The sequence below is a fragment of the Zalophus californianus genome, chromosome 15 (assembly GCF_009762305.2).
Source record: "Zalophus californianus isolate mZalCal1 chromosome 15, mZalCal1.pri.v2, whole genome shotgun sequence".
Lineage (NCBI taxonomy): Eukaryota > Metazoa > Chordata > Mammalia > Carnivora > Otariidae > Zalophus > Zalophus californianus.
The window spans coordinates 62,081,212-62,094,488 of NC_045609.1; the positions used below are offsets into that span (position 1 = coordinate 62,081,212).

The 13,277-nt window shown below is 38.2% G+C and overlaps 1 protein-coding gene across 3 annotated transcripts in view; it reads right to left on the minus strand.

Moving 5' to 3' along the window:
• Nucleotides 1-13,277, minus strand: part of NT5C2 (5'-nucleotidase, cytosolic II) — a 141,413-nt gene that overhangs the window by 74,083 nt on the left and 54,053 nt on the right. For all 3 annotated transcript variants that reach the window (XM_035724147.1, XM_027591628.2, XM_027591620.2), the window contains exon 2: nt 6,330-6,454. In XM_035724147.1, the coding sequence (XP_035580040.1) occupies nt 6,330-6,430 (101 nt within the window). In that variant the 5' untranslated portion in view covers nt 6,431-6,454. The remainder of the gene's footprint in view (nt 1-6,329; nt 6,455-13,277) is intronic.

Sequence of the window (13,277 nt, forward strand, 5' to 3'; positions counted from 1 at the left end):
GGAGTAAGATTTTGGGTCACACGCTAAGTGTCTCTGACTTCATAATAAACTACCAAACTGTTTCTGCAGAATGGCTATACCATTTTGTCCTTCTACCAGCAATGTATGAGAGTTCTAGTTGCTCCATATCCTTGATAATATCAAGTATTGTTTTATTTTAACCACTGTAATAGGCATATACACTATAGTTTTAAGGCATTTCTCTAATGGCTACTGATGTTACACATGTGTTTTTATGCCATCCATATATCCTGTGTAGTGAAGAATCAGTCTTTTGCCCATTTCTTCATTGGGTTGAATTTAAACTTCTTTATACATTCTGGATACAAGTCTTTTATCAGATGGGTGACTTACAAATATTTTCTCAGTCTGTAGCAGCCTTATACTTAATAGCTAAAAACTGAAAAAAGCCCAAAGGTTCATAAACAGAAAATGGATGAATAAATTGTGGTATGCTCATACTACAGAATGCCACATAATAATAAAAAAGAATTACCAATACACACAAAAATATGGATGAATCTATCTCTCAGATATTACTCTGAATAAAAGAAGCTCTACACAAAGAGCCTTTGAAGGTGAAATATGCTATCTAAATATGAGTAACATTTCCTCAAATTGTGTTTCTTATTACAGGATTTCATTAAATCAAAGATCTGCTATCTCTTCTCTCTCTCCCTTGTCACCACCATCCCTTTTCTATTTTACTTTAAGGCAGGTTTTTGGAAGAAGCATATAGGGAATGGTGGCAGAGAAACAAACTGAGAATGTTTTAGGAGCCAGTATCTTCTTCTGAACAATAAAGTTTAGAGAATTTGTATTCCATAAATTTGTATCACCACGCATTATGAAAAGCACTTATATCTAGAAGACACAAAGAATACATATGATGTAAAAAAAAAGGCATGTGACTGAATTTTTTAACTTTTTATATTGAAATAATTACAGATTCATATCAGTAATAAGAAATAATACAGAAAGATTCCACCTTACTGTTCACCTAGTTTCCCCCAATGAAAAATCCTGCATAAATATAGTACATAATCACAACCAGGGAATCGATATTGACACAATTCACCAACTTTATTCAAATTTCCCAGTTTTACATGCACTCATCTATGTAGAGCCTTTGTGTAATCATCACTAGAGTCAAGACACAAAACAGTTCCAATCACAAGGATTCCTTTTTTTTTTTTTTTTAAAGATTTTATTTATTTATTTGAGAGGGAGAGAATGAGAGATAGAGAGCACGAGAGGGAAGAGGGTCAGAGGGAGAAGCAGACTCCCTGCTGAGCAGGGGGCCTGATGCGGGACTCGATCCCGGGACTCCAGGATCATGACCTGAGCCGAAGGCAGTCGCCCAACCAACTGAGCCACCCAGGCACCCTAATCACAAGGATTCCTTGTGCCATTGTTTTATAGCTATGCCCACCACCCTCCACCCACTCCAATCCCTAAACCCTTGCCACCATTACTCTGCTCTCAATCTCTAGAATTTTCTCATTTCAAGAATGTTATAGAGATGGAATCATATACTAGGTAACCTTTTGAGATTGGCTTTATTAACTAAGCATAATTTTCTTGATATAGCGAAGTTGTATCGATAGTTCAATCCTTTTTATTGTTGAATAGTATTCTATAGATCTAATGTTTTAGGCAAAATAAATAGGCTAAAAAAAAAAAAAACCTTACCAGCCCCTGAATCTTCAGTTGTCATTCCTTAGGAATGTGAAATACTAATCAAAACATTAGAATGATATAATAGCAAAAAAAGTTTTAAGAGTTCTGGTAACTCTACCTCACTCTTCTTATTCTGATAAGATATATGCCATCTGTAGATTATTTAAGGAACACAGCTCCTTGACATTCCCAAGGACCTATATTTTCCATGTGATTTTGAATTTGTAAGATGGCTACTGAAATCTTAACTTACCCATTTTTTGCTTTTTTTTTTTAAGATTTTATTTTATTTGAGAGAGAGAGAATGAGAGAGAGAGCATGAGAAGGCGGAGGGCCAGAGGGAGAAGCAGACTCCCTGCTGAACAGGGAGCCCGATGCAGAACTCGATCCCGGGACTCCAGGATCATGACCTGAGCCGAAGACAAGTCGCTTAACCAACTGAGCCAACCCAGGCACCCCTTAACTTACTCATGTGAATACGAGAATCCAAACTAAAATGACAGGTTAATTCAGCTTAATCAATGACACAACTAAAAACCTGAATGACATTCATGTGATATCCATAAGTGGTTAAGTGACAAAGAAATTAAAATTTATCAAATTGGCAGCCTCTCTCTGTATAAAACCTAATACCTGTTTTTTATTTGAAGTTAAAAAAAAAACATAACCGGGCGCCTGGGTGGCTCAGTTGGTTAAGCGACTGCCTTCGGCTCAGGTCATGATCCTGGAGTCCCGGGATCGAGTCCCACATCGGGTTCCCTGCTCAGCAGGGAGTCTGCTTCTCCCTCTGACCCTCTTCCCTCTCGTGCTCTCTCTCATTCTCTCTCTCTCTCAAATAAATAAAATCTTAAAAAAAAAAAAACATAACCACTTCTAATTCTATCAGTGTGCCAAGCTACAGGTACCACAAAATACTTTTATATATGTACCCAAATTCCTTTTTATTAACTTTAAACATATATAATTTAAAACTTTGATTAGAGAAGAAACTATTATTCAACAAGTTTAAATAACCATTGGTATGGCTTTGGAAGTGTAAATTTCAATTAAAAATTTTGGGTGGGGTAAATATATAAAGAACTTCAAAGACAAATTGTTTGCAATGTCTTTTAAAATAAGGCAAGAGACTGCTTAACTAAAAATTCACAAGCCCAATTACTTATCAAATTTCAGTTCAACATGATAAAAACCACTGCTGAATTCATAAGCTGCATTCATAAAGAAAGAACCAATTCACTTACAGAAATTCTTCTACACTATAATCATCAAAATAAAGGAAAAAAACAAATACCTGACTTCAGCATCCTGGGTACAAACATGGACAGCAGATGGAAAATCTAATTGTTCCATTGTTGGATATGGTAGATACAAATTCTGCTCTATTTTGATCACTGTCAGATTCTGGTGTTAAACAAGAAACTATTTAGGAGATAATTGTCTAATTTGCCTCCTTCAAGCCACTGTAGCACCCGAGCAGCTCAGCCTACCTTCTGACCATACACCAAAACTATTCCAATGAAGGGTTTGGCCTGATGATTATCCTCAGCCTAGAAGACTCAACAACCATAATAAGGAAATGGAAAAAGATCAACAGTCATACCTTCTGAAAACCAGTTTCTTAATAATGACTCATGACCATCATTTTTAAAAGACTAATATTAGCAAGAAAAAAGCTGGAAGTTAGATGTTTATTTACTTAACTAAAAATATTTAGCTTCTTCTAAAAAGGAATTCTAAAGCATCACATACAATGTAGTTTATGACAAATGACCATCATAGTAACCAATGATAAATTACCAACTCCAATAAATGTCTTAATAAAAAGCCCCAGAAACAGAATATTCTACAAATTGACTTAACTATAAAACTAAGATAATTTCCTTTTAAATGGTTTCTATTAAAAATTTTTAACTAACAGGGGCGACTGGGTGGCTTAGTCAGTTAAGCCTCTGTCTTCGGCTCAGGTCATGATCCCAGGGATCATGGGATCGAGCCCCGCATCAGGCTCCCTGCTCACAGGAGGCCTGCTTCTCCCTCTCCCACTCCCTCTGCTTGTGTTCCCTCTCTCGCTGCCTCTCTGTCAAATAAATAAATAAAATCTTTAAAAAAAGTTTTTTTTAATTAACAAAAGCAAATACCTGCAAGAATTCAAGAACCCAAATTTTACATTAAAAGGATATTCTGCAATATGCTACAACATGGATGAACCTTGAGAACATTATGCTAAGGTTGTCACAAAAAGACAAATACTGTATGATTCCACTCATATGAAGTACTTAGAGTAGTCAAAATTATAAAGACAGACAGTATAATGGTGGTTGGTTGGCAGGGGCTGGAGGAGGGGAGAACGGAGACTTATTGTTTAATAGATATATATATATAGTATCAATTGTAAAAAATGAAGTTATGGGGATGGATACTGGTGATGGCTGCACACAACAGTGTGAATATACTTACTACCACTTAAGTATACACTTAAAAACAGTTAAGATGACAAATTTATGTTATGTATACTTTACCACAATAAGAAAAAAGAAAAAAAAAGTTTTAAAAGACCTAAAAATTTAAATCCCTGAAGGTGTTTTTCCTACTGTTTCTACTATTTCAGATTGCACTCTACCATATGAAGGAAGTAGGGTGCAGAGCCAGTCTAAAAAATTTTCCAGGAAATATCATTCTAAATGAGTCAGAAGCATTCAGGCTATGACATATTAAATACAATTATGACACCTGATGTGTACTAGATGATCTCTCTTCATTGCATAATTCTGGCCCTTGTTTCCACTGATAAATATCTTACATCATAGCCAAATGTATGTAGCATAAAGACAAACAAATAATTAAGTATAAAATACCAAATATTTCCTCTTTCCTTTAGCTTAGAAACAAATGAGTAATTACGAGTTGCTATAGATTCCTGGAGTTCCCATGCAACTTTTTAGCACTACCAGTACACCAGCATTTCTACTTATGCCTTGCTTTCCCAACATGGGAGGCAGAGATAGTTCTAACAGGGCCCAGGTCTTTCTATTCTATTAATTTATGGAAAGCGTAAACCTCTAATTTCTAAAAACAAGTGATTTCTAAATGCAGGACCTACTTCCACATATCTTAGCTACTAGAGATTAGGCAGAAACAGCCATTTAATTCAATCTATTTAAAGTGACAAATAAGTGGCACCTGGGTGGCTCAGTCGGTTAAGCATCTGCCTTAGATGCTCACTGGGGAGTCTGCTTCCCCCCGCCCCTCCCCCATGGCTCATACTCTCTTTCTAAAAAATAAATAAAACTTTTTAAAAAAGTGACAAATAGGGGCACCTGGGTGGCTCAGCTGGTTAAACGACTATCTTCGGCTCAGGTCATGATCCTGGGGTCCTGGGACTGAGCCCTGCATCGGGCTCCCTGCTCAGCAGGGAGTCTGCTTCTCCCTCTGATCCTCCCTCCTCTTGTGCTCTCTCTCTCTCAAAAAAATAAAATCTTAAAAAAAAGAGTGACAAATAAATTCAAAATATTTACATTTTAAACTTTTTAAAGATTTATTTGAGAGAGTGAGTGAGTGTGAGCAAGGGGAGGGGCAGAGAGAGAGAATCTTCAAGCAGACTCCCTGCTGAGCATGGTGCTCTATGTGGGGCTCAACCTCACCATCCATGAGATCATGACCTGAGCCAAAACCAAGAGTCGGGCGCTTAACTGAGCCACATTTTAAACTTTTTTTTTTTTTTGGTGGGCAGCAAACCAAGGTTTATTGAGCGATAATAAAGTTATAGAGTGATGGCACAAAGCTCCCAAAGAGGGAGGGGACCGAAGAGGGTTGCCCACATTTTAAACTTTTAAAGGAAAAATGATTCAGAGAAAATGTTAAAGTCTTAATATAAGAAAATACTGCTAATACTGAGTGTTACCCACATTTGATCTAATAAAGTAGCCAGTAGACACAATTTAAAAAATCTATTTAAAAACTATAATCGAGGGGCGCCTGGGTCACTCAGTTGGTTAAGGATCTGCCTTCGGCTCAGGCCATGATCCCAGGGTCCTGGGATGGAGATCCACGTCAGGCTCCCTGCTCAGCGGGGAGTCTGCTTCTCCCTCTCCCTCTGCAGCTCCCCCTACTTGTGCTCCTCTGTCAAATAAATAAAATCTTTAAAAAACAACAAAAAAACCATCATCAGTTCATCAGTTTGTGGCAAATGTCAATTAAGAAGTTCTTAAAAAAAAAAAAAAGAATTTCATTCCTATTAACTGGGTACAATTTTCTAGCATCCAAAAACTTTCTTTAGTAAAGGACTTTTATTCGTAGATGTAAGAACAACAAGAAATTTCCTTTTAAAATGCAGCAGCAGCAGTATGGTGTACTAGTGGTTAAAAGTCTAGACTCTGGGGGTGCCTGGCTGGCTCATTTGGAAGAGCAGAGTGCGCAACTCTTTATCTCAGGGTCGTGAGTTCAAGGCTACGGTGAGTGTAGAAATTATTTAAATAAATAAATATTAAAAAAAAAGTCTAGACTCTGGACTAGGTCTGAACCATGAATCAACTATATGATCTATACACTGCCTAACTTCTCTACACATTAATTTCATTATCTGTAAAATGAAGATAATATGTGCCCACTTCATAGAGATGTTTTGAGGATTAAATAGACAAAATACTTACCGATGATAGGCTTCTCGCCGATACTTTTTCAGGGCATGCTTATCCATGTTAGCAGGCATATCCGCTGCATTCTGTAACCGATCACTCCAGGAGGTTGTCATTTTATTTCAATTGTATGCTGAATTCTAGAAAAGAAAATCAGTAATGTAGTGGCTTAATGTTAGTATCTATTTACTGTTATGATTTTTTTTTTAATTAGAAAAACTCTAGGGGCACCAGGTGGCTCAGTTGGTTAAGTGTCTGACTCTTAATTTCAGCTCAGGTCATGATCTCGGGGTCGTGAGATCGAGCCCTGTATCAGGCTCTGTGCTAAGCAAGGAGCCTGCTTAAGATTCTCTCTCTCCTCCCTCAGCACCTACCCTCTCACACTTGAACACTCTCTCAAAAAAAAAAATATTTATATATCTATAGATATATATATATGCAAAAGATTTGAACTGATGTTTCATCAATAAAGATATACAGATGGCAAATAAGTACATGAAATGATGCTCAACATCATTTATCGTCAGAGAAATGCAAATTACCACCACAATAAGATTCTACTACATGGGGGCGCCTGGGTGGCTCAGTTGTTAAGCATCTGCCTTTGCTCAAGGTCATGATCCCAGGGTCCTGGGATTGAGCCCCACATCAGGCTCCCTGCTCAGTGGGGAGTCTGCTTCTCCCTCCGCCTGCAGCTCCCCCTACTTGTGCTCAAATAAATAAAATCTTTAAATATTAAAAAAATTATTCCACTACATGCTTGTTAGAATGTTTAAAATTTTAAGATTATTTTATTTTAATTTATTTATTTATTTGACAGAGAGAGACAGCGAGAGAGGGAACACAAGCAGGGGGAGTGGAGAGGGAGAAGCAGGCTTCCCGTCGAGCAGGGAGCCAGATACAGGGTTTGACCCCAGGACCCCGGGACCATGACCTGAGCCGAAGGCAGACGCTTAATGACTGAGCCACCCAGGCATCCCCTAGAATGTTTAAAATTTTAAAAAGACTGACCATGACAAACTTGGTGAAGAAATAGAGCAACTAGAACTTTAATACACCGCTGGTAAGACTATAAAAATGGTACAAGCACTTTGGAAGTCTATTTCTTTAAAAGTTAAACCCATATCTACTTTATGTCCCAACCCTTCTACTCCTAAGTAATTATCCAAGAGAAATGAAAGCATATATTCAAGTAAAGACTTATAAACAAATATTCATAGCAGCTTTGTTTGTAATAGCCATAAACTAAAAACAACCCAAATGTCTATGAACAGGTGAATGGGTAAATTGTAGTACATCCATACAATGGAACACTACTTTGCAATAAAGAATAATGAACTACTGATAACATGAATAAATCTCAAAATTATGCTGAGTGAAAGCAGACAAACAAGACTGCATACTCTATGATCTTGTTTACATAAAATGCTAGAGAGGGCAAACTAATCTATAGTGACAGAAATAAGATCAGTGGTTGCCTAGGGGTAAGCAGTAAGGCAAAGAGGGACCCAGGGAAACTTTTGGCAGGGATATGTTCAGTATCTTAATTATGGTGACTGTTTCACGAGTGTATACATGTCAAAACTTATTGTACACTCTAAATTTGCGTAGTTTAGGGCGCCTGGGTGGCTCAGTTGGTTAAGCGACTGCCTTCGGCTCAGCTCATGATCCTGGAGTCCCAGGATTGAGTCCCGCATCGGGCTCCCTGCTCCGCGGGGAGTCTGCTTCTCCCTCTGACCCTCCCCACTCTCATGTGCTCTCTCTCTCTCTTTCTCTCTCTAAAATAAAAATCTTTAAAATAAATAAATAAATTTGTGTAGTTTATCGTATGTATTTAACAATTTTTTTTTAAGGATTCTATTTATTTATTTGAGACAGAGAGATACAGAGAGAACATGAGCACGGGGAGAGGCAGAGGGAGAGGGAGAAGCAGACTCCCCGCTGAGCCAGGAGCCAGATGCAGGACTCAATCTCAGGACAATGGGACTTGACTAGAGCCGATGGCAGATGCCCAGCCATCTGAGCCACCCAGGCACCCCTCTTGTATGTATTTATACCTCAGTGAAACTTTTTTAAAAATCAGGCTTTTTTTTTTCTTTCCTTAAAAATTAGAGGTAGTAATTACACTAAGAAAGATTTCCCCCATGTATTTTAACTTTTTTATTACTTTCTTCAAATTATTTGTAGGAAAAATTCAAAGCAGTTTCTTAGGTCATTCGTGGACTAAACAAAATATATTTTATTTTAAAAATTCAAGTTATACACTCTCAGCAAAGGTAACATAAAACTTTAGGGGCGCCTAGGTGGCTCAGTCTGTTAAGCCTCTGCCTTCAGCTCAGGTCATGATCTCAGGGTCCTGGGATTGAGCCCCACGTCGGGCTTCCCTGCTCAATGGGGAGTCTGTTTGTCCCTTTACCTCTGCCCCTCCCTCTGCTTGGGTGCACACACTCTAATAAATAAATAAAATCTTAAAAAAAATCTAAAATGTAAACATAAATAGATTATCACTAATACGGGATAAAACCTGCCATGAAGTCTATACAGTTATGTGAAAGTAAGGGGGTAAGATTTTCTTAAATCATCATCTTCAAACAATTCCTCATGACAATTTTACTATGATCTTATCTAACACATCTTAACATTATATGACAGATTTTGAACTCTATCCACAGAATCAATCTATCTAATGCTTAACTATTTTTCATAATATTAAAAGTAAAGATGGGGCACCTGGGTGGCTCAGTCGTTAAGCGTCTGCTTTTGGCTCAGGTCATGATCCCAGGGTCCTGGGATCTAGCCCTGCATTGGGCTCCCTGCTCCGCGGGGAGTCTGCCTCTCCCTTTCCCACTCCCCCTGCTTATGTTCCCTCTCTCGCTGTCTCTGTCAATAAATTAAAAAAAAATAAGTAAACTCTAAAAAAAAAAGAAAAACCCAAAACGTAAAGATGTAGATGCTTTATCATCTGGCCAAAAAAAAGAGACAGATTTCTATTAAGTAGGTAAATATTTCATTTGTCACCTGTTTAGTGTCAAGCTTAAGAGTAGTTTCTTTCAGTAAGGTACAGCAATTACTAATACTGAATAAAAAGCTCAAATTTTAATTTCTTTCAAACAATATGGTACAGTTAGAAAAATCTTTGTTTAGGGCGCCTGGGTGGCTCACATGGTTAGGCGTCTGCCTTCGGCTCAGGTCATGATCCCAGGGTCCTGGGATCTAGTCCCGTGTCGGGCTCCCTGCCTCTCTCTCTCTCTCTGTCTTTCATGAACAAATAAATAAAATTCTTTAAAAAAAAAAAAAAAGAAAAATCTTTGTTTCAACATAAAATATACAGCCTGAAGAGTAACAAGTGAAATGAACTTTCAAGCATTTGAAATACTGTAGTTTCACGCTTTAAAAATATTTCATAGGCAAAACATATCCCGTTCCTTTCACCACTAATGTCACCCTCCCCGCCCAGAAAGGGAAACCAGTTGCCCCAACAGCTCCAGGCAACTGCTAAAAACAGGAAGCACAGAGTAACTGAAACTACAGGATAAACCTGGTTAGCAAAACCATTTTAAGTTTCAGGTCACATCACTAATTCACTTAGAAAGGAGCAGCACTTAAGGAGCACCTGGGTGGCTCAGTCAGCTAAGCATCTGCCTTCGGCTCAGGTCATGATCCCAGAGTCCTGGGATTAAGCCCCGCTTTGGGCTCCCTGCTCAGCAGGGAGTCTGCTTCTCCCCCCCATCTGCCCCTCCCCCCACTCATGCTCTCTCTCGCATGCTCTCTCTCAAATAAAACCTTAAAAAAAAAAATAAGGAGTAGCATTTAAACACATTATGTAGCACAAGTCTATCTGGCAAAGTGTTTTATACTGCATATTGAATCAAATATTCATTTCTCAATGGAATAAGTATGTCAATATAGGTAATAGGGTAATGATAACAGTACGTAAATATGAGCTCTGAGCGTTTTACTAAACTTCACTGGAGGGGTGCCTGGGTGGCTCAGTCAATGGGCATCTGCCTTCGGCTCAGGTCATGATCCCAGGGTCCTGGGATCGAACCCCGCATCGGGCTCCCGCGGGAGGAGGGCTTCTCCCTCTCCCACTCCCCCTGCTGGTGTTCCCTCTCTCACTGTGTCTCTCTCTCTGTCAAATACATAAATAAAATCTTTTAAAAAATAAAAATTAAAAAAATAAATTTCACTGGAATTTATTCTGTTTGAAATATAAAACCTGACATTGCTAAGTTTTATAATCAACCATTCTAACACTGCTCTGAAACTTGAATGATAAGGATAATCTTGAATGGTTTCTTCAAATTTTCTCACCAGTTTGAAATTTATTTTAATCTTCATAAATACAACTTTAGTTGCATATTACACATATTAAACTAGTTTACAGAAAAAGAAAAGTTAAAGCTACATCCTCCATTTGTAGGGCCTAGTACTGAACTACGTAAGCACATTGTGTTTGTGTATGTGTGTGCACACGTGTGTAAAGTAATAAAATTACTTTATTATAGCTGACTTTTTAAAAACATTTCCAGGCGCCTGGGTGGCTCAGTTACTTAAGTGTTTGCCTTTGGCTCAGGTCATGATTCCAGGGTCCTGGGATAGAGCCCTGGCATGGAGCTCCCTGCTCAGCAGGAGTCTGCTTTTTCCTCTCCCACTGCCCCTCCCCTCGCCTGAGAGCACTCTCTCGCTCTCTTTCAAATAATTAAAAAAAAAAAAAAAACATTTCCTTTGTTGTGATACAAAGGATACTTACAAAATAATTCATATGACCTTGTTTCCGCTCTTATGTTCTAACAACTTGGTAACAGTTTTAAATGCACAATCTACATAATTAACACAGGTTATATATGAACTATAAGGTATGTTGAACCAGAAAAATACTGATAATACTGACTATACAATAAGCCTTACCAGTTAGTGCTGTGGACCATTTCTACCAAAAGGAAAATGCACATACGTACAGTCAACTTTACCAGCTGGTGCTGACAGTAAGGGAGAGGCTTCTTCCCTACTATAACCCTTGATAAGTCTACACTGTGGGCATCTGTTTGGGAAGTAGGCACATTCTACACATAGCCCTTGATAACCCTATTCCTTGACCAATGAGCAAGTAAACCCAAGAAAGTATAGTGGTCAGTTATTTTTAACAGTATGTGTGGCTTAGGGTCCCCTCTGTAACATGACCACAAACTAACTTACAAATACATTCCCTAGAAAACAAGTCAGATCCAGGTTTAAATTAGTTCATCTAACAATACTGCTGAAAATCTAAATCATAGTATCTGTAGTTAATAGCACAGGGGCCAAGGGCTGGCTGCCCCAAGATGGTCACTTTGGCATGAACATTATTTTGAGTTAAAAGCAGTTAAAACCCAGCAGATTGAGGAAAAGCTCTTTACCTCCCCCTCATCTGCCTGCTTGTACCAAGAGGAGAGCTATTAACAGAGATTCCCCTACCTAAGACACTTACCTACATAAGGCAATCTTTGTTTTCCATCCATTTCCTCTCACCTTCCTGCTAATTGTCTGTCTGCCCTTTGTATCCTCAGACCCCTACCCCTCTCCTCAGCTCACACAAGCATCATGTTGCCTGTCTCTGGAATTTCCATGTCTGTACAGATTCCCCCTATGTATACTATTAAATTTTATTTTCTCCTGTTAATCTGTCTCATGTCAATATGATTCTTAGTCCAGCTAGGACTTTGAAGGACAGAGAAAATTCTTGCTTCCCGACAATAGTGTCATCTCTAATTCAAAGAACAGTGCTTTGAAACAAACTATAGCTTTGAAAGTATTTCCGTAACTTTTGTTCCTTTTTTTTTTTTTAAAAGATTTTATTTATTTATTTGACAGAGAGAGACACAACGAGAGAGGGAACACAAGCAGGGGGAGTGGGAGAGGGAGAAGCAGGCTTCCCGCGGAGCAGGGAGCCTGACATGCGACTCGATCCCAGGATCCTAGGATCACGACCGGAGCCGAAGGCAGACGCTTAACGACTGAGCCACCCAGGCGCCCCTGTAACTTTTGTTCTAATCAAAAAAGTAACACATGGAAGAAAATAATCACATAAAGTATTTTAAGATGTAGGAGTCAATTTTTCCCCAAAGGGAGACTCCTTAAAACTGTTGTATGTAAACTGTGTTAAATGTTTCATTACCCTCTTGTCTTTTGAATAGTTCATGACAGTTTTTTGTTCATTTTTCATCCCTTTAGTTTCATTCACAGTTCTATCATTTGCCCTGAGTTGGACTATATACATTCCTGTAAAAGGCCAACATTCATACTTTCCAAACCAAGTGATACAGACAGCTAACAAATTCCAACTAATAAACTCACACTTACCTATCCACACATATTATTTGCTATCCTCTTACCCTGCTTTATTTTTCCTTTTTTTGCACATTAACACTTCCAGACATGATATATTTTGACAGTTAGAGTCAGACCCTTTCTCTAAAACATAAGCTTCATAAGGGTGAGACTTTATTTTGTTTGCTGCCGTAACCCCAGTCCCTTTAACAATAGACTTGATACAGACAGGCACAAACAAATGGAACTCCTAAACCTCTACACTTGGAGGTCTTTGCTTTTTAGAAGCTAATTCTTGTGTAAGCCTGAAAATGCAAGAATATTGCACAAATTCCTTTTAATGCTCTAAATGAGTCTTTGTGAAATCTTACTTTTGGTTCAGAAACACAAGATTCTTGGCTTGATTAACGTAATATTTTGCTAACATTTCGACATCAGGTCTTGGAACAAAAGGTTCCTTGTTCTCTGATGGAAAATAACAAAACTGAGAAACAATCTTGTCAAGTGAGAAATGCAGTACCTGTTGCCTTGACAATTTGTTTTTCTTCAAGCAATAACATGCTCCAATCTCTAGTCTGAAACTAACTGGAAAATATAAATTTCATACGTTCCTAAAGTTCCTAAACATACACAAAAGAGACCTGAATTCTGTTA